The sequence below is a fragment of the Suricata suricatta genome, chromosome 17 (assembly GCF_006229205.1).
Source record: "Suricata suricatta isolate VVHF042 chromosome 17, meerkat_22Aug2017_6uvM2_HiC, whole genome shotgun sequence".
NCBI classification, from domain to species: domain Eukaryota; kingdom Metazoa; phylum Chordata; class Mammalia; order Carnivora; family Herpestidae; genus Suricata; species Suricata suricatta.
Window position 1 is genome coordinate 15,355,980 of NC_043716.1, and position 14,286 is coordinate 15,370,265.

General features: G+C 35.8%; 1 protein-coding gene across 2 annotated transcripts in view; it reads right to left on the reverse strand.

Moving 5' to 3' along the window:
- Positions 1–14,286, reverse strand: part of CPD (carboxypeptidase D) — an 80,227-nt gene that overhangs the window by 28,088 nt on the left and 37,853 nt on the right. For both annotated transcript variants that reach the window (XM_029929133.1, XM_029929135.1), the window contains exon 8: positions 6,022–6,131. In XM_029929133.1, coding sequence (XP_029784993.1) covers positions 6,022–6,131 — 110 coding nt within the window. The remainder of the gene's footprint in view (positions 1–6,021; positions 6,132–14,286) is intronic.

A 14,286-nucleotide genomic window follows, 5' to 3' on the forward strand; every position in this document is an offset into this window, starting at 1 on the left:
AAGGGAAGGGACAAAAATAGTACACAGAGTTTTATATACCCTTGATCCAGCTTTTCCTAATGTTAGCATCTTGTATACCTTTAGCACAATTATCAAAATAAGGAAATTAACATTGGAATACTATTAACTAAAGTAAACTAATTTTTATTAAAAATCACTTGTTTTTCCACTAATGCCTCCTTGAAATTTTGTCACTTGATATCTGTCACACTGTACAGCAGAAAGCTCTGTTTCTTTCACTTAACTGAATTAACTGAATTTCATTATACTTAAAATATAATAAAAGTTATATAGAAAGATTAGAAAATTTAGGAGAACAAAAGGAGAAAAATATAAGCCTACAGACCATCAATCAGTTGATATTTTGGTATATAACTTTTAGACCTTTTTTTGGCTTATATATAAACTGGGATGGATGGGAATGGATGCCCCACCCCTCAGCCTTAAGGTTCTCAAAATTTGCCTTATTGAAATATAATTCACATACAACTCAACTCACCCATTTAAAGTATGCAACTCAATGGGTTTTGGTATATTCACTGAATTGTGTGACAATCTCCATGGTAAATTTTAGGACATTTTTATCACCCCAAAGAAATCCATACTTATCAGCACTCCTCATTTTCCTCCAACTTCTTCCCTGCCCCTCCCTGCCTCCCAAGACCTAGGGAACCACCAATCTATTTTTTGTCTCTATGGATTTGCCTATTCCAGATATTTCATATAAATGGAATCATATAATATGTAGTCTCTTGTGACTGACTTCTTTCACTTAGCATGTTTTCAAGAGTCATTAAAGTTGTAATTCATATCAGTACTCTATCTTGAGTAATTTTCCACAGCACAAATATACCATATTTTGTTTATCCATTTATCAGTTGATGGACATTTGGGTTGTTTCCATTTTGGCCTATTAGGGATAATACTACTATGACATTCATGTATAGCTGACCCTTGAATAACATGAGGGCTAGCAGTAGCAATGCCCCATACAGTCAAAATTCCAGGTATAACTTTGGACTCCCCCAAAACTTAACTACTAAAAGCCTAATGTTGACCAAAAGTCTTACTGATAACATAACCAGTGAATTAATATATGTTTTATATGTTATATATATTATATACTATATTCTTACAATAAAGTAAGTTAGAGAAAATGTTACTAAGAAAATCATTACAAAGAGAAAATACATTTGTAGTACTATATTGTATTTACAGAAGAAAGTCCACATGCAAGTGGACCCATGTAGTTAGAACCCCTGTTGTTCAAGCGCCAACTGTACAAGCTTTTGTGTGGACATATGTTTTCAACTCTCTTAGAAATATATCTATAAGTGGAACTGTCAGGTCATATGATAATTTTATATTTAACACTCTTAGGAACTGCAATACTGTTTTCTAAAGTAGTTGTGTGCCATTTCACATTTCCACCAGCAATTTCCAATTTCTCTACATTTTTACCAATACTTGTTGTTTTCCATTTTTTAGATTATAGAGAATCCTAGTGGGTACAAAATGGTATCTCCTTGTGGTTTTGATTTGCATTTTCTTGATGGCTAATGATATTGAGTATCTTTTTGTGTGCTTCTTGATAATTTGTATATCTTCTTTAGAGAAATGTGTATTCAAATTCTTTGCCCATTTTTCAATTAGGTTGTCAATTAGTTCAATTAGTTATAAAAGTTCTTTATATATTCTAGATATGTTTCTTTACCAGATATGTAATTTTCTCCTATTTTGTGGATTGTCTTTATACTTCCTTGAGTATATTCTGTTATGTGTTGACTTCTGCTCCCCTAAAAAGACATGTTGAAGTCCTAACTCCAAAGACATCAGAATGTGGCTGTATTTGATTACAGAGGTATTCAAATTAAAATGAGGTAATTAGAGTAGGCACTACTCCAATATGACAGATATCTTTATAAAAAGGGAAAACTTCGACCCAGAAAGAGGGAGAATGCCATGTGAAGACAGAGGATTGGAGTAATCCATCTAGAAGCCAATGAATGCCAAAGACTGCCAGCAAAACAACAGAAGCTAGGAAGAGACAAGGAAGGATTTCCCCACGGGTTTCAAAGAGAGCTAGACCTTGCCAACACCTTCATTTTGGAATTTTAGACTCTAGAACTAAGATAAAATACATATCCGTTGTTTTAGGGCACCCAGTTGGTAGAAATTTGTCATAGTAGCCTTAGAAAACTAATAGAGTAATTTAGCAAAATTGTTTTCAATTTTTGATGATATTCAATGAATATCTTTTTTGGTCACTTGTGTTTTTGAGGCCATATTGAGGAAACCATTGTCTAACCCAATGTCACAAAGATTTATTCCTACATTTTTTCCAAAAGTTTTTTAAAGTTTTATTTATTTATTTATTTATTTATTTATTTATTTATTTATTTATTTAGAGATGGAATGTACACAAGCAGGGAAGGGGCAGAAAGAGAGAATTCCCAGGAGACCCTGTACTATTACCACAGAGCCCAATGTGGGGCTCAAACCCACAAACCATGAGATCATGACCTGAGCCAAAATCAAGAGTCAGACACTAAAATGACTGAGCCACCCAGGCACCTCCTAAAAGTATTTTTTTAAGTTTATTTATTTATTGTGAAATAGAGTGAGCATTAGCAAGAGAGAAGCAAAGAAAGGGGGAGAGAGAGAATCCCAAGCAGTTTCCATGCTGTCAGCCAGTGTGGAGCCTGATCTGGGGCTCAATCCCATGAACTGTGAGATCATGACCTGAGCCCAAACCAAGAGTCAGATGCTTAACTGATTACGCCACCCAGGCATCCCTATTTTTTTTCCATAAGTCTTATGGTTTTAGCTCCTACATTTAGGACTATGATCCACTTTGAGTTAATTTTTGTGTATGATGTAAGGAAGGGGACCAAATTCATTGTTGCATGTTCCTATCCAGTTTTCCCATCATCATTTGTTGGGAAGATTATTATTTCTTCATTGAATTGTCTTGGTGCTCTTGTCAAAAAATCCATTGACCATACATGTAAAAGTTTACTTCTGGACTCAATCCTATTTCATTGATCCTGTGTCCATCCTTATGTCAGTTCTAGGTACTTAATTACTATAGTTTTATAACAAGTTTGAAATTGGAAAGTATGAGGCCTTTGCCTTTTGCAATTTATCTTTCATTTCATTTTTTTTAATGTTTTGTTTTTTTATTTTGTGGGGGAGGGGCAGAGAAAGAGGGGAACAGAGGACCCAAAGCAGGCTGTATGCTGACAGCAGAGAACCTGATGCAGGCTTGAACTCACAAACTGTGAGATCATGACCTGAGCCAAAGTCAGATGCTGTAACCAAGAGAGACACCCAGGTGTCCCTATTTTTCATTTTAGAGATAATTCTGTCTTTTTCTTCCATTTCTTTCCTGAGTTTTATCAACTGTTCTTCATTTGCTCCTATCTTTTATTTTTCAATTTCTGTTTTCACCTTTTAAATATCTGAGCCTACATAGTTTTTCATATTCTCAATGTGTGTTTGGGTATATTTAATCCGTTTGGAGTGCTGACTTATAGTTTTCTTCTGTTTCTTGTTTTTAGGTCCTCATATGGTTTCCTCAGGTAATACGTGTGAAATTTCATTTCCCAATTTTCTGAAATGCTTCTCCATGGACTTTGCTTAGCTCTTGTTCATTTTTATGATATTGGGTTGTTATACATGATTCTTAGTTAATCGTGCCCTTTTCTGTCAGTCTAGCAGTCAAGGTACTTTAGTGTGTTTCTCTGTTTTTTTTGTTTATTTTCCTTGTAAGGGTGGAACTGCAAGTCCTCTGATTTTATGGTCCTCTTCTGTCTTGGACAACCCTCTATTTCCCCTTTTTCCTTCTTTACCCTTCATTTCCAAAAGCCAAAGGGCAGTTCTTCATTTCTTTTGGCCTTTTTTCTGCTCCAGAAGTTAAGAGTTTGGAAAATTTCCCTTTGAACCTATCTTATTAAATTGTGCCCGTCCCTTTAAATTGCATCAGACTTTGTAAATTGTATGTTCTTTGACAGCTCTTCCCAATATTCCCGTGCTCTCATCTGCCCAGTTACTATTTTATTTCAGATTTAGGGGGTACTTAAAGTTTGGTGGTCATTCCATCATCTTCAGGCCTGCCCTTAATTAGTCCCCCTCTTCTGTCTTCACAGTGTCTTGGTCTGACTTTCCTCATCATGAAGCTACAGCAGGGCACAGGGGGGTTGGGTGCATGATAGATCATAACAGATTGCAGCTAAGAGAAAGGAGACTGTTAGTAAAGACTGAGGATTTTAATGAGCATCTTTCCTATTTACAACAGAAGAAACAAAGGCACAAGATTCCAGAGGAGGCAGGATGTGGTGGGATCAAGAAATGGAGGAGACTATGGAAAAGAGATCAATCAATAATACCTGAGAAGACAGAATCTGAATGAACTCACATCAGATTATTCAAAGTTCTATTTAGTTCAAGGCGAAGTGATCTACTGAGAATAAGGAGAGTAAAACTGGGATTAGGAGGTTCAGGTAGAGGATAAGGGTTTAGAATTGCCAAAGTGGGAAATGAGCCAAAGAGTCAAGCAGCAAAACATGAAATACTGCCAAGTAAAATTGAGGGCTCAGCTGAGGTTGGAAAGCATACATATGTATGCAGTGTTGTCAATTTCCATGACGGTGTGACTTTTCTAGGATGTAGAGAGAGACGGTGGTGGCAATTACTGAAGACTGGGCATTGGCAAGGCAGGTATGTCAAAAGAGGATTCCAAGGGGTTGAGAGCATTACTAAAGTGGATGTCCACAAGTCTAAGCTGAGTAGAGAGTAAAATCAAAAGAATTAAAGGTTAAAGAAAACAAAAGGAGGCTAAGGAACTAGAAATCACAATGAGGATAAAAAGTAGAACTATAAGATTGGGCACCGAATGTGCAAAATCTGATCACTTAAATTTTATTTTGATTATTGACAGGGTATCCCATTCCTCTCTTATGCCATGAACATCTCTCTAAAACCAGTGTGCCAAACAGAAGACAGCTATTCCTTAAAGTGTAATAATAGATATATTCCCCTGTTAAAAACTCTCTTGTGCAGAATAAAGGTGTGGAAGACATGAAACAATAGAAAGCTGTGATTAGAGACCACAGAGTCTTTACCTATAATCAATAGAGTCAAGACTGAGTCCACAGGAAAACCAAAAATTGAAACTAGTAAGTCTAGTTTCCAAGCTCCAACTTTTAACACATTATCTAAGAACAGTTTTTAAATTAAAATTTCACACAAACACACACACAAATATGAAATTTCTGATTGTAAAAGTGTGTTCATTACAGAAAGTTTAGAAAATACATAAATTTCTACCTGCTTTCCCTTGGTATGTTACTACAGACATTTCAATAGCTTAGATCTTTGGTTGGCAATTTTTTTCTGTAAAAGACCAGAGAGTAAAAATTCTAGTCTTTACAGGCTTGAAAGTGTCTGTTTCAACTACTCAGCTCTACCCTCTGCACCTATCAAGATGACTGATGTGTTTTTCTTCTTTAGTTTGCTAATATGGTTCATTACGCTGACTGATTTTTCAAATGCTGAAAGAGGCAGCAGCCACAAATAGTATGTAAAAAAAAAATGGATGTGTCTGTGTGTCAATAAAATTTTATTCACGAAAGCATTGGTGGCTGGATTTGACCCCAGTGCTGTAGCTTGTCAACCCCTACCTTAGACACTTTACTAGAGTTATAACTTAAGTACCAGTCAAATGAAATAAGTAGCATGCTAATTTATACTTATTATGTTTCATTTATGATGATTCAGGTACTATGCTAAAAACTGTAGACAAAAAGACATTACTTGAGCTTAAAGGTTAATGGGAAACACACAGTATATTCATAGTGAAGTGGAAAACAGGAGAAAAAGCGGTAATACTGCCTGAAAGGAATCATGGAAAGACTGAACCAAGAAGAAAGCACTTGACCTGAGTCTTACAGGGCTTTTTTTTTTAATGCTTTTTTTTAATTGAAAAAATTTATAGCATTTTATGTTTAAACATGAGCCTACCTTCGAATAAGAAAGTGCTATTTGTTGAAACACGGCATCATCTGGTGATTTACTATACGTGGCAAGCCCTTGTTCATCATCATCAAAAGGGTAGTTCACTACCAAAGAACCTGCAAGGGAACAAAGGAAAATGTACCATGTTATCTCCTTCAAGATGGATCATCTATGTAACATAAATAAAGTACACTTTCACAATACTGCCAGAGACAGGAAACCAATACAATTATCCAAGGCTAATTTCTTCATTAGAAATAAAAAAGTTGCTAATTTCCTCAACAGAAAATCAACTGGATAAGTAAAATATTAAAGAGCTATGCATGACACTTAAAGGTTGCCTTAACTAGAAAGGTCTTGGGAATTTACCTGAAGTTCTAGATATAATTAACAGGTCAGAGCTGAAACCAAAAGTATACAGGCTGAAATTAAACAATTGACAATAATTAGGATCAGAAAAAATAAGCAAAATTTGATACTTTTTCAGTAAAATTCAGACATTTATAATGTCATGGAATTTAAAAATAATAAATGACCCTTGAAGTCCAATTAATCCATCCTCTTCATTTTGCAGATGTGGAGTCTAAAACAGAGAAGTTTATGTATGGATAGCAGAGCCAGCCCTGATCTACACTCATAAAAAACTGCTAAAAATTTCCCATATGTTCACATTAGAAAGTAGTCAATTGGAGTTATAGCATATGATATTTCAAGACTTAAGGTAAAGAAAGTGATGTTTTAAGAAAGAAAGAAAAAAAGAAAGAAAGAAAAGAAGGAAGGAAGGAAGGAAGGAAGGAAGGAGGGAAGGAAGGAAGGAAGAGGAAAGAGAGGTTTTAAAACATATGTAAAGGGGGCGCCTGGCTAGCTCAAGTAGAAGAGCATGTGATTCTTGATCTCAGAATCATGAGTTCAAGCCCAAGTTGGGTTTAGAGATTACTTTAAATAAATAAATAAGTTTTTTTAAGAATAGATAAATAAACAAAACATACATAAATGATATCACATCCCTTCATGTTCCCCATAGAGCATAAGGAAGTTAGGGTGCTTCTCAAACAAGAGCCCCGATGGGATCCCTTACTTTCCTGTTAGTCACACTGTTTTCCTTGGTTTATCTGTCCATTTATCCTTCCTCTACTAAGCCACTCATGTTTGCCTTTGTTATCATGCCACTTCATGGGAATGGAAATGAAAGAACATGTTCAGCTTAAGTTCAGATGAAGTAATCCTACTTCATCTGTAATAAATACCACCAAACATTTATATAGAGAAAAAAATTATTTAAGCAAGTATGAAGAACTATGCTCACTCTATTCCCCAAAATAGTTCTAATGAAAACAAGTGTGCTTCAATACCTCTTCTTAGACAAATTTGATGCCTCAAAAAAGTTTTTCACCCCAGAATTGTGACCCATATCTAAAAATTTGAACAGAGAAAAGTCAACATCAACTTTTACTCAATACTGTCTTTCAAATGGATAATTTCCTAAGGAAAGAAAAAACTGGCCATAAAACGCTTATTTTCTATGAAACGGTCTATTTTTAGAAAATAATTAGTATCAACTCAAAAAGCAGGAACAACGAAAGAAAAAAAATAGAAAAATTTGGCTTCATCAAAATTAAAAACTTTTGTGTGTCAAATGACGTTATTAAGAAAGTTAAAATACAACCTAAAGAATGGCAGAAAATATTTCCAAATCAGCAATCTGATTAAGAGTCATAAAGAACTCTTAGAGCTCAACAAAAAGACCAAAAAAAAAAAAAATTGGCAAAAGACTTGCACAGATATTTCTCCAAAGCAGATATACAAATGGCCTACGAGTACATGAAAAGATGCTTATTATTAGTCATCACAGAAATGCAAATCAATGCCATAAAATGGGGTGCCTGGGTGGCTCAGTTGGTTAAATGACTGACTCTGGATTTCAGCTTAGGTCATGATCTCGCAGTTTGTGGGATACAGCCACCATGCTGGGTTCTTTGCCCACAGAAAGGAGCCTGCTTGGGATTTTCTCTTTCCCTCTTTCTCTGCCCCTCCCCTGTTTGCACTCTTTCTCTCAAAATAAATAAATAAACTAAAAAAAAAAACCTCCAATGAAATACCACTTTTTACCTACCAACATGGCTATAATATAAAAACCAGAAAATAACATGTGCTGGTGAGGATGTAGAAAAACTGGAACCCCTGTACATTGCTGGCAATGCAAAATGGTTCGGCTACCATGAAAAATGGTTTGGCAGTTCCTTAAAAAGCTAAACATGCAATTATCATATGGTGGTATTTCCATCAAAAAGCTAAACATGGCTAAATGAAATAAGTCAGTCAGAGAAAGACAAATACCATATGATTTCACTCATAAGTGGAATTGAAGAAACAAAACAAAGAAAAAAAGAGACAAGCTAAAAAACATATTCTTAACTACAGAGAACAAACTGATGATTATTGAGATGGGTGGGAGGGGATGAAGTAGATAAAAGGGATTAAGAGCACACTTCTCACGATGAGCGCTGGGTAATGTATCTTGAATCACTATATTGTACATCTGAAACTAATATAATCCTGTATGTTAGCTACACTGGAATTAAAATTTAAAAGGAAAAGCACTCAACATGGAATTACCCAAATTAATTGAAAACAGGGACTCAAATATCCATGCCATTGCTCACAGCAATATTATTCATAATACTGAACAAATGGAAACAACCCAAAGGTCCTTCAATGGAAAAATGGATAGGCAGGTATATACATACAATAAAATATTATTCAGCCATGAAAGGAGATGAAGTACTAATAACTGCTACAATATAAATGACCTTTAAAATATACTAAAGTGAAGGAAGACAGACACCAAAGGTCACATATTGTATGATTCCATTTCTATGAAATATCCAAAATAGGCGAGTCCACAGAGACAGAACATAGACTAGTTGTTACCAGGGCTTGAGGGGAGGGAAAAATAGGGAGCAACTGCTTAGTTTCCTTTTGGTGAGATGAAAATGTTTTGGAGCCAGATAAAGATGGTAGTTGCACAACATTGTGAATGCACTAATGTCACTGAATTGTTCACTAAAAATTGTTTTAATGTTTATTTTTATTTTTGAGAGAGAGAGCACGAGCAGGGGAGAGGCAGAGAGAGAGAGGCAGACACAGAATCTGAAGCAAGCTCCAGGCTTCAGGCTGTCAGCAGAGAGTCCAATGCGGGGCTCGAACTCACAAGATGGATATCATGACCTGAGCCAAAGTCAGACACTCAACCAGCTTAGCCACCCAGATGCCCCTAAAGTGTTCACCATAAAATGACTAATTTTGTTATGTGAATTTCACTCAATAAAAAAAATTGATATCAAAATTTACAAAAAGGAATCTTACTTTTCTCTATATTCTTTCAAAATCCTTCTAAATTGTTGACAGCAAAGAAATCCTCTTTTAAATTTCTTTGCTAAGATTTCAAAACCCATTTAATGATTTTATGATGAGTAAACAAAATATGTCATGGAGAAATGGAAAGATGGCAGCCAAGTAAGAGACTCGAGGCTTGCCTTGTTCCTCTAACACAGTGAGATAACTATCAAATCATCCTAAATACCCCAGAAATTAATCTTAAGATTGGCAGAACCAATTCCACAACTAAAGGTAGAGAAAAGCCACATCGGAGAAGGCAGATAGTGCAGAGACACAATTTAAGAGAGAAATGGATCATGGCTACTGCAGTGGGGCGGGAGCCACAGCTATGGAGAAGGGCGGGAGACAGACCAGCACACAGGTGATACACAGGGAAAATGAATCCCCACAGCAATTGGCTTGGAAAGTGAGAAGGCCTGAGTTTCATGAGTTCCTGCAAACAGTGGGGTTTAAAGCCTAAAGTTGTAAAGGTCAGCGTGCTTGGTTCTGGGAGAGCTCAGAGGACACTGGGGCTGCTCTTGGAGAGAAGTCAAGGTAAACAGCATATGAACATACAGTGTGGAAAAAGCAATCTGAGGAGTACCTGGGGGCACACAGGAGGCAGGTTATTTGTTCATCTTGGAGTATGTCCTAGAGAAGCAGCATTCATGTCTCCATGAAGTCTCTTGACCTCTCCAGGAACAAAGAAACTGGCCAGTTCCATCTCCCTCCCCTGTCCTTCAGCATAATCACAGAACCACCTGAGGGAACCTGTGCAGCACTAACATATGTTACCTAACTTGCTTATACCAAATCCCATGCCCTACTCCCTGCTCTCCAACCCCAACCCTCCACCTCCTCTCCTCATCCCATCCCTGTGCTCTGGAAGAACCATCCTTCCCAGCCTTACTTGCTTGAGCCCCAGTATGGAGGGCCCCCTTCCCCAGAAGACTGGTCCAAGCCCTTGCCCATATTGCATTTCTCAAACTAGGAGTTTTGTGGGGTCTTGGTTCTGGTGGTGGCAGCAACAGGTCTCACTTCATAGGCAGACCAGAGCACACCTAGTTAAAACTCACCATATTCAAGGCAGGTACCAAACACTGGCCACAACTGGCAAAGACAGCCTCTGCAGACAACTGGCCTGAAGGATAAAGCAGACAGGACAAAACAGCAGAGCACACACTGCACACAATGAAGATACTCCTGGAAGTGCTAGGCCCTCGATAACAGGAGACACTACACTACATGGCAGGGCACTACAAGACCTCTTCATGCGGCCATTACCCTCAGGAATAGGAGACGTCGCTAACTTCCCTAACATAGAGGAACAAGCAGAGACTTAGACCAAATGAGAAGACAGAAATTTGTCCCAAATGAAAGAATAGGACAAGGTTGGCTGGATATCTAAGCAAAACCAATAGAAATAAGTAACATGATTGAGAGAGAATTTAAAGTAATGATCGTTAAGGATACTCAGCTGGTCTTGGGGACACTAACAGAGAGATAAGGAATAACATAACAGAGATAAAGGGCTCAATAAATGAAATGAGAAAGATACTTGATGGAATAAACAGCAGGATGGAAGAAGCAGAATAATAAATTAAGGACTTTGAAGACAGAGAAAGTAATCAAGCTGAACAAAAGAGAAATAAAAGAATTAAGCAAAACAAGAATAGACTTAGGGAACTCAGTGACTCCATCAAATGTAATAACATTTGAATTATAGGAGTCCCAGAATAAGAAGAATCAGGAAAGGGGACACAGAATTTATCTGAAGAAATAGCTGAAAACTTCTCTGATCTGGGGGAAGAAACAGATATCCAGATCTAGGAGGCACAGAGAACCTGCAAGAAAATTAACAAAGGCAGATCCATGTCAATATTGTAATTAAAAGACATATTGTAATTAAAATGGAAAAATACACTGATAAAGAAAATATTAAGAGTAGCAAGACAAAAGAAGACAGTTACATCCAAAGGAAACCTCATAAGGCTATCAGCAGATTAGCAAAAAGTTTCCAAGTCAGAAAGGAGTAGCATGATATAGTCAAAGTGCTAAATAGGAAAAACCTGTAGCCAAGAATACTCTATTCAGCAAGGCTATTATTCAGAATAGAAGAGATAGTGTTTCCCAGACAAACAAAAACTAAAGGAGTTCATAATCAGTAAAGCAGCCTTACAAGAAACATTAAAGACGACTCTTTGAGTTAAAAGGAAAGACTAAAAGTGACAGTATGAAATTAGGAAACATAAAAGGAGTAAAAATGATTATTCCTGTAAAAAAATCAGTCAAGGAACTTAAAAAATAAATGGATGTAAAATATGACACCATATACCTAAAACATGGGGAGAAGATGAGAAAAGAATGGGTTCGAACTCAAACAACCATCAACTTAATATATACTGCTATAGGTAGAAGATTTTATATACAAACCTAATGGTACCACAAATCAAAAAGCACTAATAAATATGCAAAGAACAAAGAGAAAGAAATCCAAAATATCACTAAAGAAAACCAGCAAACCATGGAAGAGAGAAAGCAAGAAAAGATCAGAGAAAATCTTCAGAAACAATCACAAAACAAGTAATAAAATGGTAATAAATGGCTACCAATAATTTGAATGTAAATGGACTAAATAGTCCAATTAGAAGACATAGACAGAATGGATAAAAAACAAGATTCATCTATATGCTGCCAACAAGAGACTCATTTTAGACCTAAAGAAAGCTGCAGATTGAAAGTGAGGGAATAGAGAAACATCTATCATGTGATGGATGTTGAAAGAAAGCTGGAGTAGCAATATGTATATCGCACAAAATAGACTTTAAAACAAAGGCAAGAGACAAAGGATACTATATAATAATAAAGGGGACAATCTAACAAGAATGCATAATAACTTGTAAACAGTTATGCACCCAACATAGAAGTACATCAAAAGGTTAATAACAAACATAAAGGAACTAATTGATAGTAATACAATAATAGTAGGGGACTTTAATACCCCACTCACATCAAGGGACAGATCATCTGAATAGAAAATCAACAAGGAAACAATGGCTTTGAATGATACACTGGATCAGATGGATTTAACAGATACATTCATCCTGAAACAGCAGAATACACATTCTTTTCAAGTGCACATGAACCATCCAGAATAGATCACATATTATGCCACAAAATAAGCCTCAACAAATTTTAAAAGATCAAAGTCATACCATGTGTCTCTTCTGACCACAATGTTATGAAACTATAAGTCAGCCACAAGAAAAAAATCTAGAAAGATGACAAATACATAAAGTTAAAAAACATGCTACTACACAATGAATGGGTTAACCAGGAGAAAAAAGAAGAAATAAAAAAGTACATGGAAACAAACTAAAATGAAAACACAGCGGTCCAAACCTTCAGGATGCAGCAAAAATGGTTCTAAGAGGGAAGTTTATAGCAAAATATGTAATGGAAATAAACAAGTCCACATGACTGAAGATGCATTCCACCCCCCCATGCCGAGGTCTTGAAACCACATGTGTAAATCTGTAAATTATTTTCACTGGAATGTAACTAGTATTAAGTTTTCAGATTTAGCAAACAATGTGTGATACATGCTGAGGATATATTTTGAAACTCAAAAAATAGTTTCTATAAAACATGGTAGAAAATACATTAAAAAATTACTTTGCCAACCAGGCTGTAACTTTATAATTCCTGTTTGGGTCTTTGAGAATTGTTCATGATTATCAATTGTAAAGATTTTTTTTTTCTATTGCTGGGAAGCTTTCAAAGCAATTTTTGGAGAATTTCTATTTACCTCTTAAATACAAATATCATAAATGTGTACCATCATTCTACAATGACAGGTTAAAAAAATAAATAGAATAAAAAATAAAATAAAATGGCAGGTTAATCTACATGCCATCAAATTTCATCTGCGATAGTTCATTGGATATTCCAATATATGCTGACACTAAATTACTTCCCCATTACCCTGGTGCTAATACCCTCACTGTTTTTTTTCTTTAAAACAGCTTTATTGAGATGAACAGTTGACCTGTGAACAACAGGGGCTTGAATTACGTGGCTCCATGTGCATGGGGATTTTTATTGATAAATAACAGTACAGTACTACAAATGTATTTCTCTTCCTTATGATATTCTTTATAACATTTTCTTTTTTCAAACTTTATTGTAATAATACACTATATAATACATACAACATACAAAATATGTGTTAATCAACTGTTACTGTTATCTGTAAGGTTTCTGGCCAACAGTAGGCTATCTGTTAATTTCTGGGGGAGTCAAAAGTGAAAACGTGGATTTTCAACTGCACAGGGCCCCTACCCCTCATGTTGTTTGGGAGTCAATGGTAAATTCACATAACATACAATCCATCCACTTAAAGTATATAATTTGATGTTTCGTATATTCACAGGGCTGTAAACCATCATTACTTTCTGATTATAGATAATTTCATCATGCCAAAAAATCCCTGTACCCATTAGCAGTCACTCCCATTTCCTTCCACCACTATCCACTTTAACCTGAGGCAACCATTAATCTATTACCTATCTCTATGGATTTATCTATTCTGAATATTTCATAAAATGTAATCATATAACATATGGTTTCTGGTTACTGGCTTCTATCACTTAGCATATTTTCAAGGTTCATTTATGTTGTAAAATGCACCAGGACTTCCTTGTTTATCACGGTCAAATAATATTCAATTATGTGGGTATACTACATTTTATCTATCCAATCATCAGTCAATGGTTATCTGGGTTGTCTATACTTTTGGGTTATAATGAATAATGCTACTATGAATAATCATGTACAAGTTTACATGTAGGCATATGTTTTCTGTTCACTTTGGCATTAACACTTTGATTCTTA